General features: G+C 45.6%; 1 protein-coding gene across 6 annotated transcripts in view; it reads right to left on the bottom strand.

The window, feature by feature from the left end:
• Window positions 1–5,450: 5,450 nt before the first annotated feature.
• Window positions 5,451–25,701, bottom strand: part of TPX2 (TPX2 microtubule nucleation factor) — a 221,505-nt gene continuing 201,254 nt past the window's right edge. For 4 of the 6 annotated variants that reach the window (XM_033962526.1, XM_033962525.1, XM_033962528.1 and 1 more), the window contains 2 exons: window positions 23,456–23,643; window positions 5,451–5,883 (listed from right to left, as the gene is read on the bottom strand). In XM_033962526.1, the coding sequence (XP_033818417.1) occupies window positions 5,773–5,883; window positions 23,456–23,643 (299 nt within the window). In that variant the 3' untranslated portion in view covers window positions 5,451–5,772. The remainder of the gene's footprint in view (window positions 5,884–23,455; window positions 23,644–25,701) is intronic. The other 2 variants (XM_033962529.1, XM_033962527.1) reach the window with 1 other exon arrangement.

The following is a 25,701-nucleotide window of genomic DNA, read 5'->3' on the forward strand; positions in this document are numbered from 1 at the left end:
TATAAATAGGACAAAAGTTCAGGAAGGGCTTGATTTTATTTCCCTCAGTCATCAATGAGTATCGTCTCTAGAGCTTTAGCTGTTTCAAATGGGCAACCGCCATCATCGAGCTTTGTACATCAGCCCTGGGATCATTCTTCAAAGCAGAAGAAGCATTTTCCGACCCTCTGGACTGCTGTTCATCAAATTCAATAGCTTACAGATCTTCCAGCTTCGATTCTCTGCTTTCCGGACAGGACAGAGCAGTTCACTCAGCCCCCGAAGACATCGCAACACACGAACGATGATCCAGTCAGCTGTGGGACATCCGACGCTGCAACACTCCGGCATGACAAAATGGCCATTCTCCAGACCTCCCATCCTGTAGTCACAGAGCCGGGGCTGGGTGCCGGTCTGCTGCTTGCAGACGGCGCAGTGGCTGCAGAGCGGAAAGCTGCCCCGGGTCCAGTGGTGCTGCTGCTGCTGGTGGTGGCCGCGGGGCCGCTCGCCTCCCTGCACGATCTCCTTGCATGCGAAGCGGCGCTCAGCGCGGCGCAGGCAGTCCTCGTCGGCGCACACGCCGCAGCAGCTGCAGAAGGCGCCCTGCAGAATGTGCTGCTCGCAGACGCTGCAGTAGGTCGGCCGGCCGAACAGGTCCGTGAAGCGCCACCAGTGGCGGCTCTGGCGGAAGAAGCTCTGCCTCAGCAGCTGCCGGCGCAAGCGCCGCCAGCCGCAGCAGAGCATGAAGAAGACGGGCGCGGCGACGGCCAGCAGCGTCCACAGGGCCAGGCGCCGCCAGCTGCCCTTGGAAGCGGGGCCAGCGGGCGCGCCCTCGTCCATCTCCGGCTCTAGCGCACCTTGGCTGCCCGAGCGCTGCGACTGGGGCGCCTCAGGCCCGCCTTTTTCATGTGGGGCTGGGGGAACCGCGGCGGACCCCCAGCCTTCCTCGGACGGCGCATTCCGGGGGGCGGCGAGCCGACTGCCGAATCCCCAGCAGATGGAGGGTATGTGAATCTAACAATTATACTTGGTTGCTAGGCGGATCTTTAGGAGGGCCTATAGGGAGTCCTAGTTCAAGTGACTAATAATTGCGCGTGTATATAGCAACTATTCATGCAGCTTAACAGTTAAGCTTGCCTCTGACAGTTAATTATGTCTCTAATGGTTGTTTATGCTACTAGTGTTTAATTAGACACCTAACAGTTATAAATGTATGGAAGAACTGGCAATTATAATTTGGCCTTAAAGAGGGAAACTTAGCTGACAGTCTGTAGTAGATGACGCTTCTCCAGGACGCTTCACAGAGACGCGTGCTAAGGCACACACGCCTTTGCCGTGCACCTTAGTCGCGTGCCGAATGGCGGCGCACCGTTGACGAGGCGGTCTATTCAGCAACCCCGCTGGTTCGGGGAAGGGGCAGCGCGGTGCTCGTGTGGCTTTCTAGGGCTGGTTCACGAAGAAATGGCTGGTCCTGTGCAGTCCCGTCGGGAGGGGGGAGGGGCGGAGAGCGCTCCCACACCGGCAAGCCTCCCTGCCTGCTCCTGGGTCCAGCGATTTGGCCAAAGTGAGATTCAAACAAAAAACAAGAAATAAACAGAAACTAACAGAAAAACGGGTGCTGAGAGACTTCCTGAGCCTTCCAACTGGCTCAGTGTAGTCTTGTCGGGTGGGGGGAGGGGCGGAGTGCGCTCCCACACCGGCAAGCCTCCCTGCCTGCTCCTGGGTCCAGCGATGTGGCCAAAGTGAGATTCAAACAAAAAACAAGAAATAAACAGAAACTAACAGAAAAACGGGTGCTGGGAGACTTCCTGAGCCTTCCAACTGGCTCAGTATAGTCTCGTCGGGAGGAGGGAGGGGCAGAGTGCACTCCCACGCCTGCAAGCCTCCCTGCCTGCTCTTGGGTCCAGTGATGTGGCCAAAATGTGGACTAGATGGGCCGTGGCCCTTATCTGCCGTCTATTTCTATGTTTCTATGATTTTGGAAGGTGTTCAGGCCCGAGACACAGAACACAGCGTCGATGAGGGTCCGTTAGCGAAATCGCGCGCTGGCACTTGTCACACTTTTTAAAACCGGTGATAGGCCGGGACATAGGCCAAAAAAGCTCCGCCGCAAGATTGAAGCCGCGGGGCTGCGGCCACGTGGCCTGCCCGGTCGAATGGAACGATGAAATTTTTTTTTTTCATAAAACACGACGAAAATCAGTGATTAGGATCAAATAAAACCAAAACCGCGGACTTAGAAGGCACAAGTGAAGAAAACTTCGCGCAGAGAGTCGAAGACTGACTTCTCAGCTCCGCGGAAAAGTAAGAACTGAGGAGACGCGCACAGGTCTGGGCGGGAAGACAATCGCGCATGTGCAGTGCGGGCGACTCGAAACTTCGAGTTTTTCTTCAAAGAAGCGTCCGCATCGGGGCTCCGTTGGATCACGTCACCCATTAGTGAGAATACCTGCCTGCTTGTCCTGGGATAAGACCATGGTTCCTGAGCGCTGCGGCCACCACAACTAGACACTTGGTGAAGACTCTGGGTGACGAGGCCAGGCCGAAAAGGAGCACTCGGTATTGAAGATGAAGATGTCCCACCCGAAATCTGAGGTACTGACGGGAGGCTGGATGGATGGGAACATGAGTGTAGGCCTCCTTGAAATCCAGAGAGCATAACCAGTCGTTCTGCTCGAGGAGGGGATACAGAGATGCCAGGGTCAATATGCGAAACTTTTCTTTGACCAGATATTTGTTGAGCACCCTGAGATCCAAAATAGGATGCAGATCGCCTGTCTTCTTCGGAACAAGAAAGTACCGGGAGTAAAACCCCTTGTTCTGTTGAGCCAAAGGAACTGGCTCGACAGCCCGGAGCTGCAACAAAGCCTGAGCTTCCTGAAGAAGAAGGGCGGTCTGGGTCAAGTTGGAAGGATACTCTCTTGGAGGATATTCCGGAGGAACTTGATGGAACTGAAGAGAGTATCCCTCCCTTACGATGGAAAGGACCCAGAAGTCGGTGGTAATAGTCGTCCGTCGATGGTAAAAATGATGGAGATGACCTCCTTTCAGGGGAAAAACAGGAAAGGGCAGAACGACGGACGTTATGCTCTCCATGAGACAGTCAAAAAGGCTGAGGAGCCTTGGGGACAGCAGACGGCTGAGGCTTCTGGGGCTGCTTCTGCAAATGCTGCCTCTTAACAGGCTGATGGATGGCAGGAGCTTGTTTGGGTGGGAAACGCCGCTGGTATATCAAAGGTGGGCGAGAAGGACCAGGCTTGGGCTTTGGACGAAGGATAGACTGAAAGGATTTCTCATGGTACTAGAGCTTCTTGGTTACCGCCTCAATGGACTCGTTGAAGAGGTCGGTACCAACACATGGGACATTGGCAAGCCTGTCCTGTAGATTGGGGTCCATGTCGATGGTCCTGAGCTACGCCAGGCGTCGCATGGCTACCGAGCAAGCAGTTGCCCGAGCAGATAATTCAAAGGCATCGCAGGAGGATTGCATCATCTGTAACCTGAGTTGGGACAACGAAGCCAGAACCTCCTGATACTCAAACTATGCTCTGGAATCCAAATAGGGCATAAACTTGTGTAGGACAGACAGGAAAAATTCAAAATATGTTATGAAATGAAAGTTATAATTAAGAACTCGGGATGTCATCATTGAGTTCTGATAAATGCGCCTGCCAAACCTGTCCATCGTCTTGCCCTCCCTGCCAGGTAGAACAGTGGCATATACCTGGGAGGGGTGAGACCGCTTCATTGAGGACTCCACCAAGAGGGATTGATGGGAGAGTTGGGCCCCATCAAACCCCTTATGGTGAACCGTGCGGTACCTGGCATCCAACTTCCCCGGGACAGCTGGGATGGAATAGGGTGTCTCGAGACAGCGAACAAAGGTCTGATCCAGCAACTTATGAAGAGGAAGCTTAAGGGATTCAGCAGGTGGTTGAGGGAAATGCATTGTCTCCAGATACTCCTTCAAAAATTTGGACCCAGTGTCCAGCTGAATGTCCAAATCAGCAGCCATCTGTCGAAAAAAGGAGGAGAAAGACAGATGATGGTGAGAGATCCTTGTAGCAATGTGAGTCAGGCAGGTTGCGACTCGGGCCTAGATTGCCATAGATATTTTAGGCATAGAGAGGTAGATAAGTCGTCAGCATAGAGATGGTACTAGGTACCAAGGGAGGAAGTGTAGATGAGCTTGATGGACCTTTGCTCTGTCCCATTATGGCAATTCTTATGTTCTTATAGAAGCAAAATGAAATGTTTTGGAGAAGTTTGAGAACTTAGAAAAAAATTGGAAAAACCTAAGATGGCAACCGCTGGTGAATTTGTGTGCTAAAAACAGCTTAAAATCACCTCAAAAAACAAGATTTTAGGGGAGGGTGACCAAGGCCATAGCTTTAGAAATAGTTAAAAACAGCTTTTGAAGATACCCCGCCCCTACACAATTTTTCCCCACAGGCTGTCGCAGCTTTACTCACAGACCATGTGCTGGGGAAATAGTGCTGCTGCTGCTTGCTTCAGCTCCTCTCAGGTGTAGCTGTTCTAGGAAAGGCACTCTGCTTCCAGTCACTTAGCCACTTTGCTGGGATATTCAGGCTGCCAGTTGGACTTCCACAGACTGAACTTCAACCTCTTCCCGACCTCACACGGAAAAGGGGGGGGGGAGATGAAACGCAGCCAGCACCGTGAACACCCTCAAGGAACAATATTAGCTACTAAATAGCCTGCTCTCCAGCTCCGGACCAAGTTAAAGGGGCGAGCAAATAGCAGGGGAATGGACCACTAATCTTCAGCAGGCTGGCTAATACAGGTCCCTGAACAAAAGATCTGCTAGCTGGAGATATAAATCTGCTCCTCTCACGCAAGCAGGGTAGGCCCTTGTCAAAAGGGATCTCTGATTTCACAAAAAAGACCGTGACTAGAGCAAAAAAAAAAAAAAAAACAACCAACATAAAACTATCGCAAAATAAAAAAAGAAATGAACTTAGCAGATCAGAAGACACTTTTCATGTTCACCTGCAGAAAGAGAAACTGGAGGGGGAAGCAGAATCCTGGGAGAAGAAGGTTTCAAAAGCTGTGACTGACATCTTTCTGCAGTATGCCTAAGGTTCAGCATACCATTCCTATTGCACTGGAAATCTGTTTTACTACTTGGGATCTAGCTAGGTACTTGAGACCTAAGTTGGTCACTGTTGAAAACAGGATACTGGGCTTGATGGACAGTTCTTAGACCTATTTAACTAATAAGGAAAAATATATAATGGATACACCCATCATAACACTTATGTATCAGAAACCACAGCTAGCGTGCTAGTGTTTTTAGCGCTGGCTGTAGTGGTAACAGCTTGGATGCTCATAGGAATTCAAGCGTGGCTTTGTAAAGGAGAGGGTAAATAAAGGCACTAGCATTTAGTTTTCAACATATTCAAAATATTAAAAATTTTAACAAGTTATAAAAAAGAGACTGCTAGATTCCATTAGGAACAGATTTAATGCTTTATTAATGTCCTATTAAGAAGGTTACAAGATAAATACTTTCAGCTGTGCAGAGGAGCCACACAATTTTATTTATTCTTGAGTCTCAAAACTTCATGGTGACAGCAGTACACCATGTGACTTGACTACAGATGTTTTGTTTTACAGTTAAGAGTCACACTATATCCAAAAGAGCAAGGAAATTCCTTCTCCTTAGCATAAAGAATATACGCTGTATGAAAACACCTTTTACAAAGAGTCCAAAGGGAGGAAAAACTTATCGTCCAAGAGATGAGAACATGCACCAGTCATTTAGATTCAGCTTTAACACTGAAATCTGTCTGAAAAATTAGGAGATTTGGGAATGGTCAGAGGCACTTCACTGCCCTTCACCTCAACACCCTTGTATTTACGTACCGGTTGTGCCTTATGAACCTAGAAAGAGAAGAAAGACCATATCAGTTTGAGAATTCATCTCATATACACACAGTCCAAGTTTGAGGTTACTTCATTGGCTTCCTGTTTACTGGCAAATTCAATTTAAGTGTACCAATGTAATTTTTAAAATTTTACATGGAATTTTTTCACCTTTATTACATCTATCATTTAACTCTCTTCAGTTTCACACTACCAGGAATACACATACATTTAAATTGCTCTTCCCTTCTGTTAAAGGGATTAAAACCCTAAATAAATTCTCACATTCCTTATCCTATTCCTTGGTAAAAGTTTGGAACGGTCTTTCCTCGATTATCAGAACATCATTATCTCTATCACTTTTTAGGAAAAATCTGAAAACTTATCTCTTTCAGAGATTCTTAACTGAGGACTGATCTAATTAATTGAAAATTTTTCTATTACCTTCACTATTGTTTTATATTATATTCTTTTAAATCTTTGTTAACCGGCTCGAGTCCTTGCTGGAATGATCCGGTATATAAGATGGAAATTAAAGTAGATTAGATATGTAAGGGTAGCATGAAATTACAAATTTGATTCCTCACTGTATGGGAAACAAAAACATGTTATTTCACATACAGCTAAGGAGAGTACAGCAGTGCCTTTTGTTCATTATATAAAGAGATTATGTCCTTATCTTGGTAATATATTTTCCAGTAAATAGGTGTGTCATATTATACAGAAGGAATCCACTCATGATTTTTTTCTGTGACCCTCCTACTTCACTAGCAGCTCTGCTGTCACCTGCAGTTAGTACCCAAGCATGCAAGAACTCCATTAAAATCAGGTGAAGTAAGGACAAAAATGGGAAATTTCTCAAACAAATCAACTGTTCTGCTCAAACATAACACTTGAACAATCAATGAACAAGGAACAGCCAACAGAAGCATTAAAGGAACTCATGTAGTACCCTTGTAGTGACTATAAACATATTATACAGAATTCTTCAGGGTCCAAAGGGCTGACTGGCATCCAAGATACAAACTTGAAGAATAAATAGAATGAGACAGTAGACAGGCGCATGAAGGACAGAGCGGGGGCCCAGAATGACAAACCTATCTACTTGAAAAAATATTAACAAGATAAGAACAATCTCTTTTTCCAGTGCAATAGGTGTGTCATTCTGGACAAGCGGGATATATAAAAGCAGTCCCAGAAATATGGGGCGGGCTGACTGCGTCAACCCTTAATACGGAGGACCCAAAGGCAGAGTTCTCTCTTGCCGCAATACCCACCCTGTAAAACTTTGCCAATGTGTGTAGAATGGAACAAATCGCAGCTCTATAAATCTCTACAAATTGCAGCTCTACAAATCTCTGCCTATGACGAGGCTACACTTCCAGTTGAATGGGCTTTAACAGAAACACGAAATGGCCTTAAGGATCCATCTGGAAATCGTGGTCTTAGAAGCAGGTGCACCTTGCTTAGTTGAATCAGTCAGCACAAACATATGGTCAGAGAAGCTAAAGTCATTGTCGACTTCCAGATAAATAAAGAAGTACTATTCCGATGTCCAACTTCTTCAAAATGCAGTCCTGTTTCTTAGAACCCGTAGGTTGGAATACAGGTAAGTGGACTTCACTTTTCTGCCAAAACTACCTTCAATAGAAAAGAAGGGCCAGAGCGCAGGGAAATTCCAGTCTCTAAGATTTTAAGGAAAGGCTCTCTACAATTGAGCTCCAAAACTCATCATGCTGAGGTCGTCGCTACCTGAAAAACTGTCTCTAGCATCAAGTCCAAGAGGGACGCTTCTTCCAGTGGCTCAAACGGCGAGTCCTCGCAGAACCACATTAAGGTCCCAAGAAGAAAACAGTGGCTTGATCAGTGGTCTGATGTGAAGAGCACCCTTCAGAAATCCTGTGATATCTGGATGAGATACCAGCGTTGGTCTAAGATCCCAAGCTCTAAAAACAAGAGAGCCCAGCGACTCGAGCAAAGCCAGTGAGGACCTTGTTAAGGATAGCTTGGAGAAAGACTAACAATACCGAAACTGGAGCTGAACACAGCTCCACTAGTTCTTGGATGCACCATTGCTTTAGCGTAAGCAGACACTGTAGACTTGAGAAGGGTGGCGATGACCTTTGCACTCAAGAGTCATGCCATAAAAGCAAAGTTATTGGGATCCTCCATGCATATTGGATCCTGCAAAAGGAGGTCTGGATGCACCTGCAACTGGAGGCCGTGGTATCAGATCTCCATACCACTGCCTGTGAGGCCAATCTAGTGCCACCAGAATAGCTCTTCCCTGATGAGTTGCAATCCATTGAAGGACACAGCGTATCATGGGCAAGGGAGACGTACAAAAGGATGCGTTGAGGCCATGGCTGGACCAGAGCATCTAGACCAGGGCTGCCCAAGTCCGGTCCTCGAGATCTACTGGCAGGCCAGGTTTTCAGGATATCCACAATTTACATGCATGAGAGAGATTTGCATATCAAGAAGGCAGTGCAGGCAAATCTCTCTCATGCATATTCATTGTGGATATCCTGAAAACCTGACCTGCCAGTAGATTTCAGGGACCGGACTTGGGTAGCCCTGATCTAGACTAAGGGTGTCAAACCCAGGCCTGCGGACCAAATTTGGCCCGCAGGGTAATTAAATTTGGCCCATGAGAAAATACCCTGTTCCTTCCCTCCCTCCATCTCATTGTCCACCTGCATGTTTTCTCCCTTCTTTCTAGTGTCCTCCGGCTTCCTTCAAAGCAGCCTACAGAGGATTACCAGTTGGCTTTAGTGATCCTAGCAGGCTGCCATAGCCTCCGCAGTGCGTTAACTCTGCTGCAGTCCAGTATGTCAGAGGAGGAGTGGGAACGCAGCAGAGGGAACTTAAGAATTGCCGCTGCTGGGTCAGACCAGTGGACCATGCCCAGCAGTGAGCTCCTGTGGTGGCCCTTAGATCAAAGACCAGTGCCCTAATTGAGTCTAGCCTTACCTGCGTACATTCTTGTTCAGCAGGAACTTGTCTAACTTTGCCTTGAATCCCCAGAGGGAGGTTTCCCCTATAACAGCCTCTGGAAGAGCGTTCCATATTTCTACCACTCTCTGGGTGAAGAAGAACTTCTTTACGTTTGAATGGAATCTATCCCCTTTTAACTTTAGAGAGCGCCCTCTCATTCTCTCTACCTTGGAGAGGGTGAACAACCTGTCTTTATCTACTAAGTCTATTCCCTTCATTATCTTGAATGTTTCGATCATGTCCCCTCTCAGTCTCCTCTTTTCAAGGGAGAAGAGGCCCAGTTTCTCTAATCTCTCACTGTACGGCAACTCCTCCAGCCCCTTAACCATTTTAGTCGCTCTTCTCTGGACCTTTTTGAGTAGTACAATGTCCTTCTTCATGTATGGCAACCAGTGCAGGATGCAGTACTCCAGGTGGGGGCGTACCATGGCCCAGTACAGCGGCATAACCTTCTCCGAGCATTCTGTTCGCCCTTTTTGCTGCGGACGGCTTCATTAACTTATCTAGCAGTACTCCCAAGTCTCTTTCCTGAGGGGGTCTCTCTGAGTACTGCACCAGACATCCTGTATTTGTGTATAAGATTTTTGTTACCGACATGCATCACCCTCATTTGCCATGCCGTGGCCCATTCCTCGAGCGTGTTTATGTCATGTTGCAGGTCTTCACAATCCTTTGCAAAACTTGCTGCAGAGCCGGGGGGAGGGGGGAGAGAACCCTGGTGTAGAAGTACACGGAGGGAAGGAAGGAGGGTCCAAAGAGATGTGCATATGCCAGACTGAGGATGGGAGAAACGGAAGAAATAATGGGTCCAAAAACAGAAAGGGAGGGAGATGGTGGACAACGGGATGGAGGGAACAGAAAGGGAGAGAAGTTGGACACAAGGGATGGTGTGGAGGGGGGATAGAGATACTGGATAGGAGGGTAGTTGAGAAGAGAAAGGGAGGTGGTGGAGAAAGAGGGAGAGATGCTGTATGAAAGGGTAGTTGAGAAAAGGAGAGATGATGGATCTGGGAATGGTGGGGTCCATCGCTGCAGCTATGGGGATGGAGATGAAAAAAAGGAAATATGCCAGACCTCCGGGGGAGGACAGAGATGGTTAGCACAGAGAAAGACGGCAACGACAAATGGGCAGGAGGCCCTGGCAAGCGAGTTATCAGAAGACAACCAAGAGCCAGGGACCAACATGATTAGAATAATGATCAGACAACAAAAGGTAGAAAAAAATAATTTTATTTTCTGTTTTGCGATTACAATATGTAAGATTTGAAATGTGTATCATGCCAGAGCTGGTGTTAGACAGCAAGCATTAACTAGGACCTAAAAGAAAGAGGAAGTCTTTTTATTTATTTTGTTTACATCACAGAGCCGGCGTGGGGTTGGAGAGGTTGTAACCCTATACTTCTAAGACTAAGGGGTCCTGTTATTAAGGTACGCATTTAGCGTGTGCTAATCTTTAGTGCATGCTAAATTGGTTAACATACCTTAATAAAAGGACCCTAAGTATCTTAATAAAAAATCTGCCACATGACTTAACCTATGTTTTTGATTTTGTCTCCTTATATGATTGAGTTTGACACCCCTGATCTAGACCCTCACTTCCAGGCTCAAATCTTCGACTGAAGAATCTGTCTGCTTTCTTATTATTTGCTGTCACCATGATGTCAAAGCATCCACTCGCCGAGATTCAAGATCTGTCTGCTGAGGAAGTCGACTTGAACATTGTCCATACCTACAAGATGCACTGCCAATAGTGCCTGAAGATGATTCTCTGCCCACTGGAAGAACATACGGGCTTCCAGAATAAAGATGCACTCTTGGTGCCTCCCTGGTGATTGATATGAGCCGCTGCTGTAACATTGTTGGAGAAGACTCTGACCGCTTGACCTTTGAGAGTCTTCTGCAATCTCACCAGAGCCAACTGAATGGCATGCAGTTCTAGACTGCTTAAAGACCATTTCTTCTGAGAGGGTGTCTAATGCCCCTGAATCAGACGACAGTTGAAATGGGCTTCCCATCCAACCAGGAAGCAATCTGCAGAGGCATGCCCTTGGAGAGGGACTGAGGATGGAGCTACCAATGCATGCTGGCTCGAGTCTCCAATGTCAAAGGCAGACATTTCTGCAATGCATCCTCCTGCTGAGACAAGTGAGAAAGTAACGCATTTTAGAGAGGATGCATGTGGGCTCTCGCCTAAGGCTCCACATCTATTGTGGCCTCCAAGGATCCCAGGACTTGTAAATAGTCCCATGCTAACTGAGCTGACTTGTCCAAGAGACAAGAAATCTGAGAGCATAGCTTCTGTCTGCATGCCTCTGGAAGATAGACTCGTCTGGCAGCCATGCCAAACAAGACTCCCAGGTACTCCAGGGATTGAGTCAGCGTCAAAATGCTCTTTTGGTAATTTATAATCCAACCCAGGTCCTCCAGGACTCGGATCACATAATCAACTGTATGCTGACCCTCAGACAACAAGGAGGCTCTGATCAGCCAGTCATTCCAGGTAGGGATTTACCTGCAGTTCCATCTTGCGCAGGTGAAGGTGTGAGGAGTCAACGCCAGACCAAAGGGTAGAGCTGAAAATTGATGATTTTCCAGAACAAGAAATCTGAGAAACTTTCTGTGGTCTGGGAAAATAAGAATATGCAGGTAGGCCTCCGTCAGAAATAGAGAGGCTAGGAACTCTCCTGGGGTCACTGCAGCTATGACAGATCGAACTGTCTCCATGCAAAAGAGCAGAAATTTGAGCGCTGTATTTACATAAGGTCCAGAATGAGTGTCCAATCGGAGTCTTTCTTTGACACGATAAATAACAATAATAATTTTATTTTTTATATACCGCCTTAGCACATAGTTCTAGGCAGTTCACATACAGTACTAAAATTATACAATCAGTGAATAAAATAAATCATTCTAAAAGTATATGGAGTATCTCCCTGAACCCGAGTCTTCAGGCGGCACAGGATCTATGGCTAAAATAATGAGCAACATTCTCACAGTGGCTTGCACTTTGATCGCCTTTTCTGGGCAAACTGTGGAAGAGTCCACAAACCAATCCATTAGAGGCCATGCAAATTTCAGCTTGTTTCCAAGTTTATTAAAATTTTTTATAAAATGCCAATCATAACTTCTAAGCGTTTTACAATTTAAAAAATAAGGGAAACAATCAAGAGTCAAATTAAAATAATACTGACAAAACAATTGGAATGCCTTCAATGGAGTTCTTTTTTTATATTTATTTTATTTTACTTTTATTATATTCTGTAAACCGCTTGGACCAGTGAAATGAACGAGCGGTATAACAAGATTAATAAACCATAAACCGTACAGACATAACGTACAATAAAACAAGAGGAAGAAGGGGAGAGCAACAATATTTAAAAGAAAAGAAGACATTGAAGGTAAAACCAAGGGGGAAGGGGAGAAATCAGGGTTTAAGTAGATCAGAGCGATCTGACAGGATCAGCTTTCGTAAGCATCTTTGAAGAGGAAGCATTTTAAACTTCCCTTGAATTATCTAGATTACTTTCTGCCCTTATGAGTTGGTAGGGCGTTCCAGATTGTGGGAGCAGTAACGGCGACTGACATGGCCTGATGAGTACTGATTATCTTTATGGAGGGCATGTGGAGAAGATGTTGAGTAGTGGATCTTAGTGTTCTAGGTGGGTCGTATGGGATGAGATGCTTGTAGATAAAAGCAGGTTCCTTAGTATTTTGGGCTTTGAAGGAGAGAATGGCGATTTTATAAGTAATTCTGTGTGGTATAGGCAGCCAATGAGCATTTTTAACAGAGGAGTTATATGGTCAAATTTCTTCATGTTTGTGGTAATTTTTATAGCGGTGTTTTGGATTATTTGAAGATGCCTGATGTCTTTTTGGCATATACCTTTGTATAATGAGTTGTAGTAGACTAGCTTAGAAATAAGAGTGGATCAAAATGTTAAGGGATTGAGGGTCCAAAATGTTGGCTAATGATCTAATCATTCTAAGTTTAAAAAAACAATTTTTAACAGCACTGATTTGAAGCCGGTAAGATAATTTACTGTTGATTATAACTCCCAGGATTTTGACTGAATTAACTGAGACAACTGGAAAGCGTTCAATGGAGATAGGAGATGCAAGATGAATATTGTCTTTCCAGGGGAAGAAAAGGCATTGAGTTTTGGGTATAATAAGTGACCCTATAACCACTAAATTTATCTAATTTTGAATTGATGATGTTGATATTTGTGGGGTCAAAAACATCGATGGGATGGATGATCTGTATGTCATCTGCTTAGGCAAAAGCAGAGAGGCCAATAGATTGACATAATGTTAGTAAAGGTGCCAGATAAAATGTTAAAGAGAAGGGGGGACAGAATAGATCCCTGAGGGATACCAAAGTTGTTTTGGAAGATGAAGATAAGGAATTGTTGAACGAGACAGTGAAAGTGCAGTTAGAAAAGTATGAATTGAACCAATCGAAAATTTCTTTGGAGAAGCCCACCATAGCTAGTCTTTGAAGTAGAAGTTGATGGTCCATAGTAGGGGTGCCCAAAAAGGTCGATCGCGATCGACCAGTAGATCACAAGGGCAACACAAGTCGATCGCAGACACCCTCTGGGATAAACTCGTGTTGCCTTTGCGTTCTCCCTGCTTCCCCAATGCCGCAAAAGCCAGGCGTGTGTAGCCACTGCACAAGCGCTGGGCCCACATGCCTTCCCCCCGTCAATTCTGATGTCGGAGAGGAAGTTCTGGACCAGCCAATTGCTGCCTGGCTGACTTGGAACTTCCTCTCCGATGTCAGAATTGATGTCGGGGAGGGGGGGAGGCTTATGGGCCCGGCGCTTGTGCAGTGGCTGCACAGGCTTGGCTTGGCTTTTGCGGCGTTTGGGGGGCAGGGAGACAGACAGAAAGGGGAACAAGGAGAGAGAAAGAAAGACAGAAAGAAAGAGTTTTTTAGTTATTCCCAAAGCCACTAATATAAAATGCCGCTGAGGCTCTGAAATACCAGCCTCCACCAGAACTCATACTACAACATTGGGTAGGAGATGTGCGTCCCATAGTCCAACAGTGGCGAGCTCACCTGTCTCAGATGGCGAGTTGAGAACGACAGCATAGAAAGGGGGCAACCAGTTGGAAATCTGTAGCTTACCTGGATTGCTGGAGTTCTTTTTAGACCGGGTTGGAGTCTTGGGATGCACAGGTGGGAAGGAGGGGGGAGGTCCCTTTCTCTATTCAAAAATTGGACTTTGCCTGGGAGATGCTTATATAGATGCTATGCCTGTTTTTGTTGTCTCTTGTTTTGAGACAGTGTAATATGCTGTTCTCTTTTCTGGGTGACATTTTCTTCTGTGCATTGTTCCTTTAATAAAAACATTAAAAAAAAAGAAAGAAAGAAAGAGGGCCAGGGAGAGAGAGAGAAAGAAAGAAAGGGAAGGGGAAGGGAGAGAGGAAGAAAAAGTTGGGGGACAGAATGGAATGTGTCGGGTGGCAGGGAGAAAGGAAGAAAAAGTTGGACTCATGGAGGGACAGAGAGAAATGTTGGGTGGGGAATGGAGTGCGGTCTGGAGGAGAGGAAGAATGCAGGAGGCAGAAAGAAGGGAAAAAATATTGGATGCACAGTCAGAAGGAAGTACAACCAGAGACTCATGAAATCATCAGACAACAAAGGTAGGAAAAATGATTTTATTTTCAATTTAGTGATCAAAATGTGTCCATTTTGAGAATTTATATCCGATGTCTATATTTTGCACTATGGCTCCCTTTTACTAGCGTTTTTTAGGGAAGGGAGCCTATGAGCGTCAGGAGCAGCGCAGCTCCCTGTGCTAAAAAACGCTATTGCGGTTTAGTAAAAGGGTAGGGTGTATATTTGTCTATTTTTGTATATTTGTTACTGAAGTGAAATTGCATATTTTAAAGTCATCTGTAACTTGCAAGCCAAAAAAGTGTGGGCACCCCTGGTCTATTGTGTCGAAGGCCACAGAAAGATCCAAGGAGACAAGAATAACTGATTTATGCTGGTCCATGAAGTATTGTATGGTAGTTGTTAAGCTTAGTAAAGCATGTTCCATGGAATTATTTTGCAAAACCTGGTTTGACTGGGGTGAAGGATTTGAGTTTTATCTATGAAATTGGAAATTTGATTAAATACGATTTTTTTCTGTTAATTTCGCCAGGAATGGAAACATAGCTATTGGCCTATAATCAGAGCATTCTTGTGTACTTTCTTTGCTATTTTTAATTGTAGGGTAAATGACAGAGTGTTTCCAGGCATCAGACATCGTAGCTGTGGAAAGTCTATTATTAATTAGCTTCAGAATATATGGACCAAAGATTGAAATATACTGGATATTTATTAAAGAGGGGAGAGAGAAACTTAAACAGGTAGAGCCAAGAAGATTTTGGTTAGTGTCCAATGGGTAGTGGGTGGTACCATATATATTCTTGATATTTTTCTAATGTTGCTGATTTTTTCTTGGAAAAAATTTGCTAAATTTTGAGCTGAGGGTATAGGAGTGTGTATTGTAGTTTGTTTCTGTTTGAATTGAGCGAGTTTTTTAAGAATGGAGAAAAGGGCAGATAAGTTTCTTGCTTTTGCGATGCATTTTTTGTAATATTTTTTTCTTTTCCAAATTAATAGATTGTAGAATTTTGAGTGCTCCTTGTATTTACTAATGTTAAATGGTGTAGTTCAAGCGCTATTTGCGTTCTAGTGATCACAATTGGTGTTTAAGAAGCAGCATCACAGAGTTAAACCAAGCTATATGATGGGAGGGCTGGTAATGGGTGAAAGTAGCCAAGAGAAGGACTTAGGGGTACTGGTGAACAAAACAATGAAGCCATCGGCACAGTGCGCAGTGGCCACTAAGAAAGCGAACAGAAAGCTAGATATTATCAAGAAAGGTATTACAACCAGAACGAAGGACATTATCCTGCCGTTGTTTCGGGCGATGGTGCGCTCGCATCTGGAGAAATGCGTCCAATATTGGTCGCCGTACATTAAGAAGGATATGGCGATGCTCGAGAGGGTTCAAAAAAGAGCAACACACTTGATAATGGGTATGGAAAACCTTTCATACACTGAAGATTGGAGAAGCTAGGGCTCTTTTCCCTAAAAAAACGGAGACTTAGAGGGGACATGTAGAGAATATCTGCCTGCTGTCCCTGGATAACACCTGTTATGGTAAGTAACTGCTTTCTTGGTTGACTCCTTTGATCTTTCAAATGTTTTCGTATACTGCTTTTAGAAGGATTTTAAAAACATATTTGTTTGATAAATTTATTATATAATTGTTATGTTTAATATGTATGTTTCACTGATTGTCCAGTTCTTCTTCTTTGTGAACCGCCCGGATCTTTTGTGGGTGGGCGGTATACAAGAATAAAGTTGTTGTTGTTACTAAAATGGTATGTGGTCTTCATCATAAGGGATAAAGATCATATCAAGTATGTGACCTTTGGAGTGGGTAGGGTCAGAAATCAGAGGAGAGAAATTGAGATCGTGTAGATAGTCAATAATACCTGAGTGTAGGTAGAGCTGAGGTCAACAAAGTGGATATTGAAATCAACCAATATTATAGGATATTGGGACTGAGTAGCAAAGTCGAATATTATAGATTGGACTTGGGCGATGCTATTTTGACTGATAGGTGATAGAATATACAGCAGTAATAGATCTATTACTGGATCAACACTAATTTTGAGTTGAATAGCCTTCAATGGTCGTTTTTACCAGTAGAGAATCGATACTCACGTGAAGTGAGGATTTGAAGACTATGGCCAAAATACCTCCCTTTTTTCTAGAGAGATGATTGAATGAGTAAGAGTAACTAGGGGGACTCGCAAAAGTTAGGTAAGCCTCTTCATCATCCTTCAGCCAGGTTTCTACAATGCAGAGGATGTCAAGAGAGTTAGGAAGAAATAGGTCTTTAATAATATGATGTTTATTGTGCATTGATCTTGAGTTGATTAGGCCTATATCTAAAGATTTTAGAGCTGAACGAGAGCTAGAAAAGTGAGAGGGAGAATGAAGCATTCTAACTTGGATATCAATCGAGGGGGGTGGAAAATGGCTAGATTTTTTGATTGAGCTGGCCTATGTCCCCAGTGGACTGGGATCCACGAAGACTGGGAATCCAATGAAGAATGGGAGGAGGATAATATGTAGGGGAAGCAGAAGAGAAATAGAGTGCGGGAATTAGAGAAAATTTTGTAATAGTGCTGCAGTGAACTGCTTGATAAAGGCTGAGAAAAGAAGTAGAAAAGTAAAGCAAAATGAGCAGCAAGGAGGCAGAAAGCAGCTGATTGGGGCCAAAGCAGCTTTGACTCTCAAAGCCACTGTCTTGAAAAGTCTCTTAAGAACTACATCCTGCATGTCTTTGAGCACCATGCTGCCTTCGCTCAGAAGGGAGGTGGCTTAGTAACCTGGGCAACCAAGGAATCCACTTTAGGCTGACTAAAAAGTGGCTGACACTCTTGTGCCATAGGATACAGCGCTACTTTGAGAGACCCCTCTGGAGATTCCCACTGCTCCAAGATCAAAATGTTAATATCTGGATGCCAGGGAAATGCCGAGGACTGAACCTTCTACCTCCTCTTTTATGTGCGGAGTGAAGGAGTTGGCTGAGTGGCTAAATTTAACTCACACAGAGCCTCAGAAATAAGATCCAGTAAGGGAGCAGACTTAAATAAATGCAGAACCATAGGATTGTCCCCAGCTTCCACAGCCAAATTATGATCTAAACAGCCAGTGTATGTTCCCAGGTCCTCTAACACGAGAGGAGCATCCGCAGAAAACAAAGGATCAGCAAAATTATCCTCATCATCTCCCAAGTCCTGAACAGTGGCAGACTGAAGACGACGTGCTCTAGGAAGAAAAAGGGAAAGCAGAACAGAAACAATCCTTACAGCTTGTGTGCTGAAGGGAAAAACTGCAGGTGGCAGTAGAACTCCCAATGAAGTCAGGAGGAGCACAGAATAAAATCCGGAGTTGATTCCTTCTGCATATGGCTGAGATGGACTGGCGAGAAGACACCGACTGGCAGAGATGAAGCAGAGCATCCCGGCGCTGAGGAGAAAGGCATGCTCTGAGTTGTAAAGTATCCAGAACCGCCCCGATGAAGGGAAGGGACTGGGTCGGTTGCAGATGAGATTTGGGGAAGTTGATCTCGAACCCCAGACTCTGCAGGAACCAAATAGTCATTTGGGTCGCCGAGATGACCCCTGGAGCCGAGGCAGCTTTGATGTGCCAGTCGTCGAGGTAAGGAAACACCTGAAGACCATTGTTCCGGAGTGCAGCAGCCACCACTACCAGACACTTGGTGAAAACTCTGGGAGACGAGGACAGGCCGAAAGGAAGCACTCGATACTGCAGATGCAGATGTCCCACCCGAAATCTGAGGAATTTGCGAGAGGCCGGATGAATTGGAATGTGAGTGTAGGCCTCTTTTAGATCCAGAGAGCATAACCAGTCGTTCTGCTCGAGGAGGGGGTAGAGAGAAGCAAGGGTCAGCATGCGAAATCTCTCCTTGACCAGGAACTTGTTGAGCACCCTGAGGTCCAGAATAGGATGCAGGTCGCCCGTCTTCTTCGGAACAAGGAAGTACCGGGAGTAAAACCCTCGGTTGTATTGGTCCACAGGGACCGGCTCAACGGCCCGAAGCCGGAGCAAAGCCTGAGCTTCCTGAAGAAGAAGGGCGGTCTGGGTCAAGTTGGAAGAATACTCTCTTGGAGGATGGTCCGGGGGGACCCGATGGAATTGAAGAGAGTATCCCTCCCTGATGATGGTAAGGACCCAAAGGTCGGTGGTAATAGCCATCCATCGATGGTAAAAATGATGGAGGCGACCCCCAATTGGAAAAACAGGGGATAGCAGAGCGGTGTTGGTTATGCTCCCGACAAAAGAGTCAAAAAGGCTGAGGAGCCTTGGGGACAGCAGAAGGCTGAGGTTTTTGTTGAGACTTCTGCGGCGGCTGTCTCTTCACTGGTTGCCTCGCAGCAGGAGCCTGCCTGGGAGTGTAACGCCGCTGGTAGATCAAGGGCGGTCGAGAAGGTCGAGACTGAGCAGGCTTAGGCTTCGGACGAAGGATGGATTGAAAGGACTTCTCATGGTCCGACAGCTTCTTCGTCACGGTCTCAATAGACTCGTCAAACAAATCAGCACCTGCACACGGGACATTGGCAAGTCTGTCCTGGAGGTTCGGGTCCATGTCAATGGTTCGAAGCCACGCCGAGCGACGCATGGCCACGGAACAGGCGGCCGCCCGTGCCGAAAGCTCAAATGCATCATAAGAGGACTGCCTCAACTGAAGACGTAGCTGAGACAGCGAGGCGACGACCTCCTCGAATTCAAACCGAGCTTGAGATTCGATGTAAGGCACAAACTTCCGAAGCACAGGGAGGAAGAGCTCCAGATAAGTGGCAAAATGGAAGGTGTAGTTGAGAACTCGGGAAGCCATCATCGAGTTCTTGTAGATGCGCCTGCCGAACTTATCCATGGTCCTCCCCTCTCTGCCCGGAGGCACCGAGGCATAGACGGGACGGATGAGATCTTTTAAGGGAGGACTCGACCAACAGTGATTGATGGGAGAGCTGGGAGCCCTCAAACCCCTTATGATGAACCGTGCGGTACCTGGCACCCAGTTTGCCAGGAACGGCAGGAATGGAATACGGTGTTTCAAAACATTGTATGAAGGTTTGGTCGAGGAGCTTGTGCAGAGGCAGGCGAACAGACTCAGCCGGAGGATGAGGCAGATGCATGGTATCCAAGTACTCCTTGGAGTAACGGGAACCCGAGTCCAAGGTGATGTCCAGATCATCCGCCATCTGCCGCAGAAAAGATGAAAAAGACAGCTGGTCCGCTAAGACGGGACGTCGGGACGGACTTGCAGAAGTCGAAGCCTCCTGATCCAAGGAAGCATGGGATCGACAAGGAGAGAAAGGTCCATAGGCATCCTCGAACTCCGGGCCCAGAGGAGGGGAGATATCCGAAGATGAATACCCCACACGAGGAAGCTTCTTCTGAGGCGAGATCAATGAAGTGGTGAGGATGTTTGAGGAGTATGGTGGGTCTGGAATATCTGGATGTGAAGCAATAATATGAACACCCCTGACGCAGTGATTTGACGCGAAACGGAGGGTTCCCCGTTGGGTGTAAGGACTGCCTGGCCTGGATTTGGAGGCCATTAGCGGCTAAGTTATTTTTTTCTTGCTTTTGCTATGGATGTTATGAGCTGGACTATACTGCCTTTTGTTACATTCACCCACTGACTTTCATCTGTATTAGGCGTGCCGTTTGATACCACCTGGCAGGCTACTTTAGTTGCCTTGTTATCTTGGACTATTTTTCAGCATTTACACATAAACAGCTTTTGTAGGAGTGGAGTTTTTTTGGCCAGATGAAGCTGAACTGAGGCCTTTTTCTCCACTTCTTTTCTTTTTCCTTTTCTCTTTGGGGAGTGTGAATGTTGTGGGATGTAAGTAAGGCCTTGTAGTGTTGCTGGGTGTGTGTATCGTTTGTCCGTGTGGGGCTTGTTTTTGAGTGAATAAGGGACAAATTTTTTCCCCATGTCATTCTCTACCTGAAATGTTTTCAGGGTATTACGAATGGCCCGTAATTTTAACAGGTTGATATGAAGTGCCTTTTCTCGAGCAAACCACAGTCCCTGAGTCCAGAGGCTGTCCAGGTGAGAACCCCATGCACACGTGGAGGCATTTGTTGTGAGTACTTTCTGATGTAGAGGGATGTGGAAATAGTAAAACTTAGGAGAGATTTGTTGGATTCAATCGCCACTGAAGAGTTTGAAGAAGCGAGGTGACTCTGATCCATTGGGATAAGGAATCTTTGGCCTGAGAGCACTGAGATGCCAGGCTCCACTGAGCTGATCTGAGATGAAGTTGAGCAAAGGGAACTACATGAACTGTGAATGCCATGTGACTCATCAGATTCATCATATTTCTTGCTGAGATGTTTTGTAGAGAGGACACATGACTGCAAAGGTGAAGTAAGGTGTGTTGTCTTTGCTGGGGTAGGAAAGCTCATAGAAGAGTCCTATTGAGCACGGCTCAAATGATTCCAACACTTGAGTGGGTTGAAGATAAGACTTTGGAAAATTTACTTTGAACCCTAGAAGCTGGAGAAAAGCTATGGTCACTTGTATAGCTGAGTGCACTGCTTGAGGCAAAGCAGCTTTTACCAACCAATAGTCTAGATAAGGAAACACTTGAAACCGTTGAAGTGTAGGGATGCTGCTACCACTACTAGGCACTTTGTGAATATCTTTGGAGATGAATCGAGGCTGAATGGTATAACTTTGTACCAGGGGTGTCAAACTCAGGCCCGCGGGCCAAATAGTTAGATTTGGCCCACGATTTGGCCCTCTGTTCCTTCCCTCACTCCATCCCGGCTTCTCGGTCTCACCTTCAAAGCAGCCTGCAGAACCTAGCAAGCTGCCGATGGCCTCCGCAGCACGTTCCCTCTGCCATAGTCCTGTACATCAGAGGAGGGGCAGGACCATGGCAGAGGGAATGTGCTGTGGAGGCCATCGGCAGCCTGCTAGGTTTGCTACAGCTGACAGCCGATCCTCTCCAGGCTGCCTTGAAGGTGAGACCGGGAAGCCAGAGGACACTAGAAAGAAGGCAGGCCCTGGTGTAGAAGTACACACAGGGAGGGAAGGAGGGGTCCAAACAGACATGCATATGCTGGACTGAGGATGGGGGAGGGGGGACGGTAGGGGAAAAAATAATTGGTCTAAAAACAGAGGAGAGGGAGAGAGATGGTGGACAATGGGATGGAGGGAGGGAAGGAACAGAAAGGGAGAGAAGTTGGACCCAAGGGATGGTGTGTAGGGGTAGGGGATAGAGATAATGGATAGGAGGGAAAAGGAGAGATGGTGGAGAAGCAGGGAGAGATGCCGGATGAAAGGGTAGCTGAAAAAAGGAGAGATTGTGGATCTGGGGATGGTGGGGTCCACCTCTACAGCTGCAGGGATGGAGATGAAAAAAAAGGAAAGATGCCAGACCTCTGGGGGAGGGAAGGGAAACAGAAGGGGAGGACAGAGATGGAAGATGGGTGGTTAGCACAGAGAAAGAAGAAAACAACAAATGGGCAGGAGACCCTGGCATGCGAGTTATCAAAAGACAACAAGAGCCTGGGACCAACATAATTTGAATAATGACCAGACAACAAAAGGTAGAAATATAATTTTATTTTCTGTTTTGTGATAATATGTCACATTTGAAATGTGTATCCTGCCAGAGCTGGTGTTTAGCAAGCGTGAGCTAGGACCTAAAAAAGAGAGGAAAAGTCTTTTTTATTTTTTTTGTTTACATCACAGAGCCAGTGTGGGGTTGTAGAGATTGCAACCCTATACTTCTACTAAGACTAAGGAGTCCTTTTATTAACGTGTGTATTTAGTGCACGCTAAATCGGTTAGAGTACCTTAATAAAAGAATCCCTAAGTATCTTAATAAAAAATTCAGCCTGCGACTTAACCTATGTTTTAGATTTCGGCCCCTTATGTGATTGAGTTCAACACCCCTGATCTACATGAAAACGAAGAAACTTTCTGTGGTCTGGATGGATGAGAATGTATGTGTAGGCCTCTTTGAGGTCTAAAGATCACAGCCAATCACGTCATTCTAGAAGTGGGTATAGAGTCCTCAGTTAAGGAGATCGATGATGGCGTCGAGGCTTGGCATACATCGAGGGACTCGATGCAGAAGATGCCTGTGATGCTTGTTGTGAAGAGAATGGCTTCTTAGCAGGTTTACCAGATGCAGGAACGATGTCCGATGTTGAGGGAGGCATCGATCCTGCTACCGATGGCATCAATTTGTCACCAGCTTCTCTTACTGGAATGCTTCGAGACTTAAGAGAGTGATTTTGCAAAGTAGAACAGCGGATGCAAATGTCTATTCAATGCTCTGGTCCCAGACACTGAATGCACCAGCTGTGTGGGTCAGTGATGGAGATGGGCCATGGGCAACGAGAGCACTTTTTGAACCCGCTAGAAAGCCCTGACATGTGAGGAAAAATCTCAGTGACAAAGTAAAAAAATGCAATGGTTGCACCCCGAGAAGGAAAACTAGTGAGAAAAAAAGGCCTGAAGACCTGATTGAGGAGACAGAAAAGAACAAGGAAATTAATTATTTTTTTTTTGGAACGGAAGAAAAAATACTTAAAAGAAAAGAAAAATCAAGCCAAAAGTCTAAAAGTATGTTGACTGGTAAGGCAACTCGATTTGGATAGAGTCCAAAAAACAACTTCTTTGCTTTGCGGAAAACGAAGAACTGAGGAACTGCGAGCCAACATCGGGTGGGAAGGCACTCACACATGCGGGCAGTCTTGAAGCTTCTTAAAAAGTTTAAAGTGACAGTACACTTTTAGCACTGTCCGTACTGGGCTCCAAGGGTGACATCACCCATATGTGAGAATATGCTGCCTGCTTGTCCAAGGATAATATACAGTAATATGCTGTACCAAAAAGGTAGCTCCTCTTTCAAAGTCTCCTCAATAGTATCATTGACCAAGCTTAGTAGCATATGAAGATTTGTAATCCCAATTGGGAATAACAAAGATCAAAAATTGTCTTAATATTAAATAATCTTTTCATACCAGTTCATGTCGGAGTCTAGCTGTCTCTTCCTTCTCTTTCTCCTCCCTCTGAACTCTCTCTTCTTCCTCTTGCATCATCTTCTGATTTTCTCTCTCAGCAATCTTCTTTTCAAACACCATGCGTTCTCTGGCTCGTTTTTCTGTGGCAAGTTCAAAGCTCTCCGGAACTATGGAACCAGAAAGGTTCTCTAAGTTAAAAAACAGATAAGAATATTGGTGCAACTACAAGTAGTTCAAAATACACACTGTAGTTAGCGTCCTATCTTTGCCCAAAATCAATAACCTACCAGAGGAAGATGCAGTATTATAGAGGAAGATAAAGTATTATTAGTGTGGGACCTTGTAATCAATGCTTGAATGTTTGGGTGCTTGTCTGCTCTTTATAATGTTGACTGCACAAGTATGTTGTTTGATCTTCACTATTAATTCAATGTTGTTACTATAGTTCCTCAGAAATTTGTTATACACTGCTTTGGTTTGCCTGGAATCAAAGGCACTAAGTATTATTAAACATATTGCTCTGTGACAAGTGTTCTCAACCCAGTCAGGCCAATATTAAGATGGACTTGGGCAGCATAAGATCTCTTTTGCTCTTTAGGGATCTTGCCAAAGTACTTGTAGCCTGGAATGACCATTGTTGAAAACAGGATGCTGGGCTTGATGGACTTTTAGTCTGTCCCAGTATGGCACCTCTTATGTCTTTGGTTTTCAGGATATCAACAATGAATATACATAACTGGCTAGGACTGCCCCAAAGACTGGGTTGAGAACGAAAGATTAGGTTACTTACCTCTGCTAATCTTCTTTCTTGTAAATATCCTCTGGAATCATTTACTTTTTCCAGCCTGGAAACTGTAGGGAACTAGAAACAAACTTGTAGCCTCTCCCTTTGTGGTCATCTCCTGTAACTTATCCCTGGATATCCAGTCAGTTCCCAAGCCAGGAAGAGCTATATCACAAAACAGGAAACAAAATAAAAGAGAGAGAGGGGGGAGCGGGGGACTCCCTGCTACATATCAAATCTGCTCTTGAATAACAATTGTAAACAAATAGAGCCCTAAGGCCAAACTTTGTATAACAATAAATTTGAATAGAAAACAAATTGAAACCAGCCTAAATGTGGATAAAGGAGACACAGCCTGAGGTCAGAAGGGGCAACCACCAAGGGACCCGCAAACTTTACATAAGGGAACAAGAATGGAATTCTTAGAGAGGCTAGTCAAGGACAGAAACCCAGCATACCAGTTACTGGTTAGGTGACCTGCGAATCGGACAGACAAGCCTGGGCAGGTGTGTAGATTCCAGAGGATATTTACAAGAAAGATTAGCAGAGGTAAATAACTTAATCTTTTATTTTTGTACAATAACCTCTGAAATCTACACCATAAGGATGTATCAAAGCAGTCCCAGCACATCGGGGGGGGGGGGGGCGCAATGAGCTTGCTGCAAGGACTGAAACCCCAAAAGCTGCATCATGCTTCACTGCCACATCAAGCTGGTACAAGTTTGTGAAAGTATGCAGAGGACCAAGTGACTGACCTACAAATCTCCTCGGGAGAAACAACTGTCGATTCAGCCCAAGAGGAAGCCATTCCTCTGGTAGAATGAGGCTTCTTCCTCGCTGATACATAGGCAGCTGCAATCGCCGTACGGATCCACTGATAGATGGTAGCCTTAGAGGCAGGCCTCCCCCACCGGATAGGGCCGCCAGCACAAAAAGATAGTCCGAAAGACAGAAGTCATTCGTGGCCGCCAGGTATCTCAGAAGGAGATGCCTCATATCCAGAGACCGCAAGACCCGGTGGAGCCCGATGGAATAAAGACAGGCAGCCAAACTTCCTGATTGACATGAAACGCCAAAACCACTTTCGGAAGGAAGGTACCATCCTCAAGAGGGCTGCACAATCCGTGATACAAAGAAAGGGATCTCTGCATGAAAGTGCTTGTAGCTCTATTTCATAATAAAGTTGTTTTGAATTTTTCCCCCCATATCATTTCTTGACAGAGAAGTTTTGATTTTTTTCCCCTGAATCAGGCATTTTGGGCTGGATTCTGTAACTGGTGCCTATGTCGGTGGCCACCTAAAAAGCGGCCACCGATTGTGTGTCAATTACTCAACAGTGCTGGTTACAGAATCGCGCTTAAATTCAGCCAAGATAGGTGGCTAAAATGTAGGCCCAGAAAACCCTGGCTTACAGATCAGCCACTTACCTGTGCTGCTGTGGGATCCTAAAGTCAAGCCGCAG

This window comes from Geotrypetes seraphini, chromosome 11 (assembly GCF_902459505.1).
Source record: "Geotrypetes seraphini chromosome 11, aGeoSer1.1, whole genome shotgun sequence".
Classification (NCBI taxonomy): domain Eukaryota; kingdom Metazoa; phylum Chordata; class Amphibia; order Gymnophiona; family Dermophiidae; genus Geotrypetes; species Geotrypetes seraphini.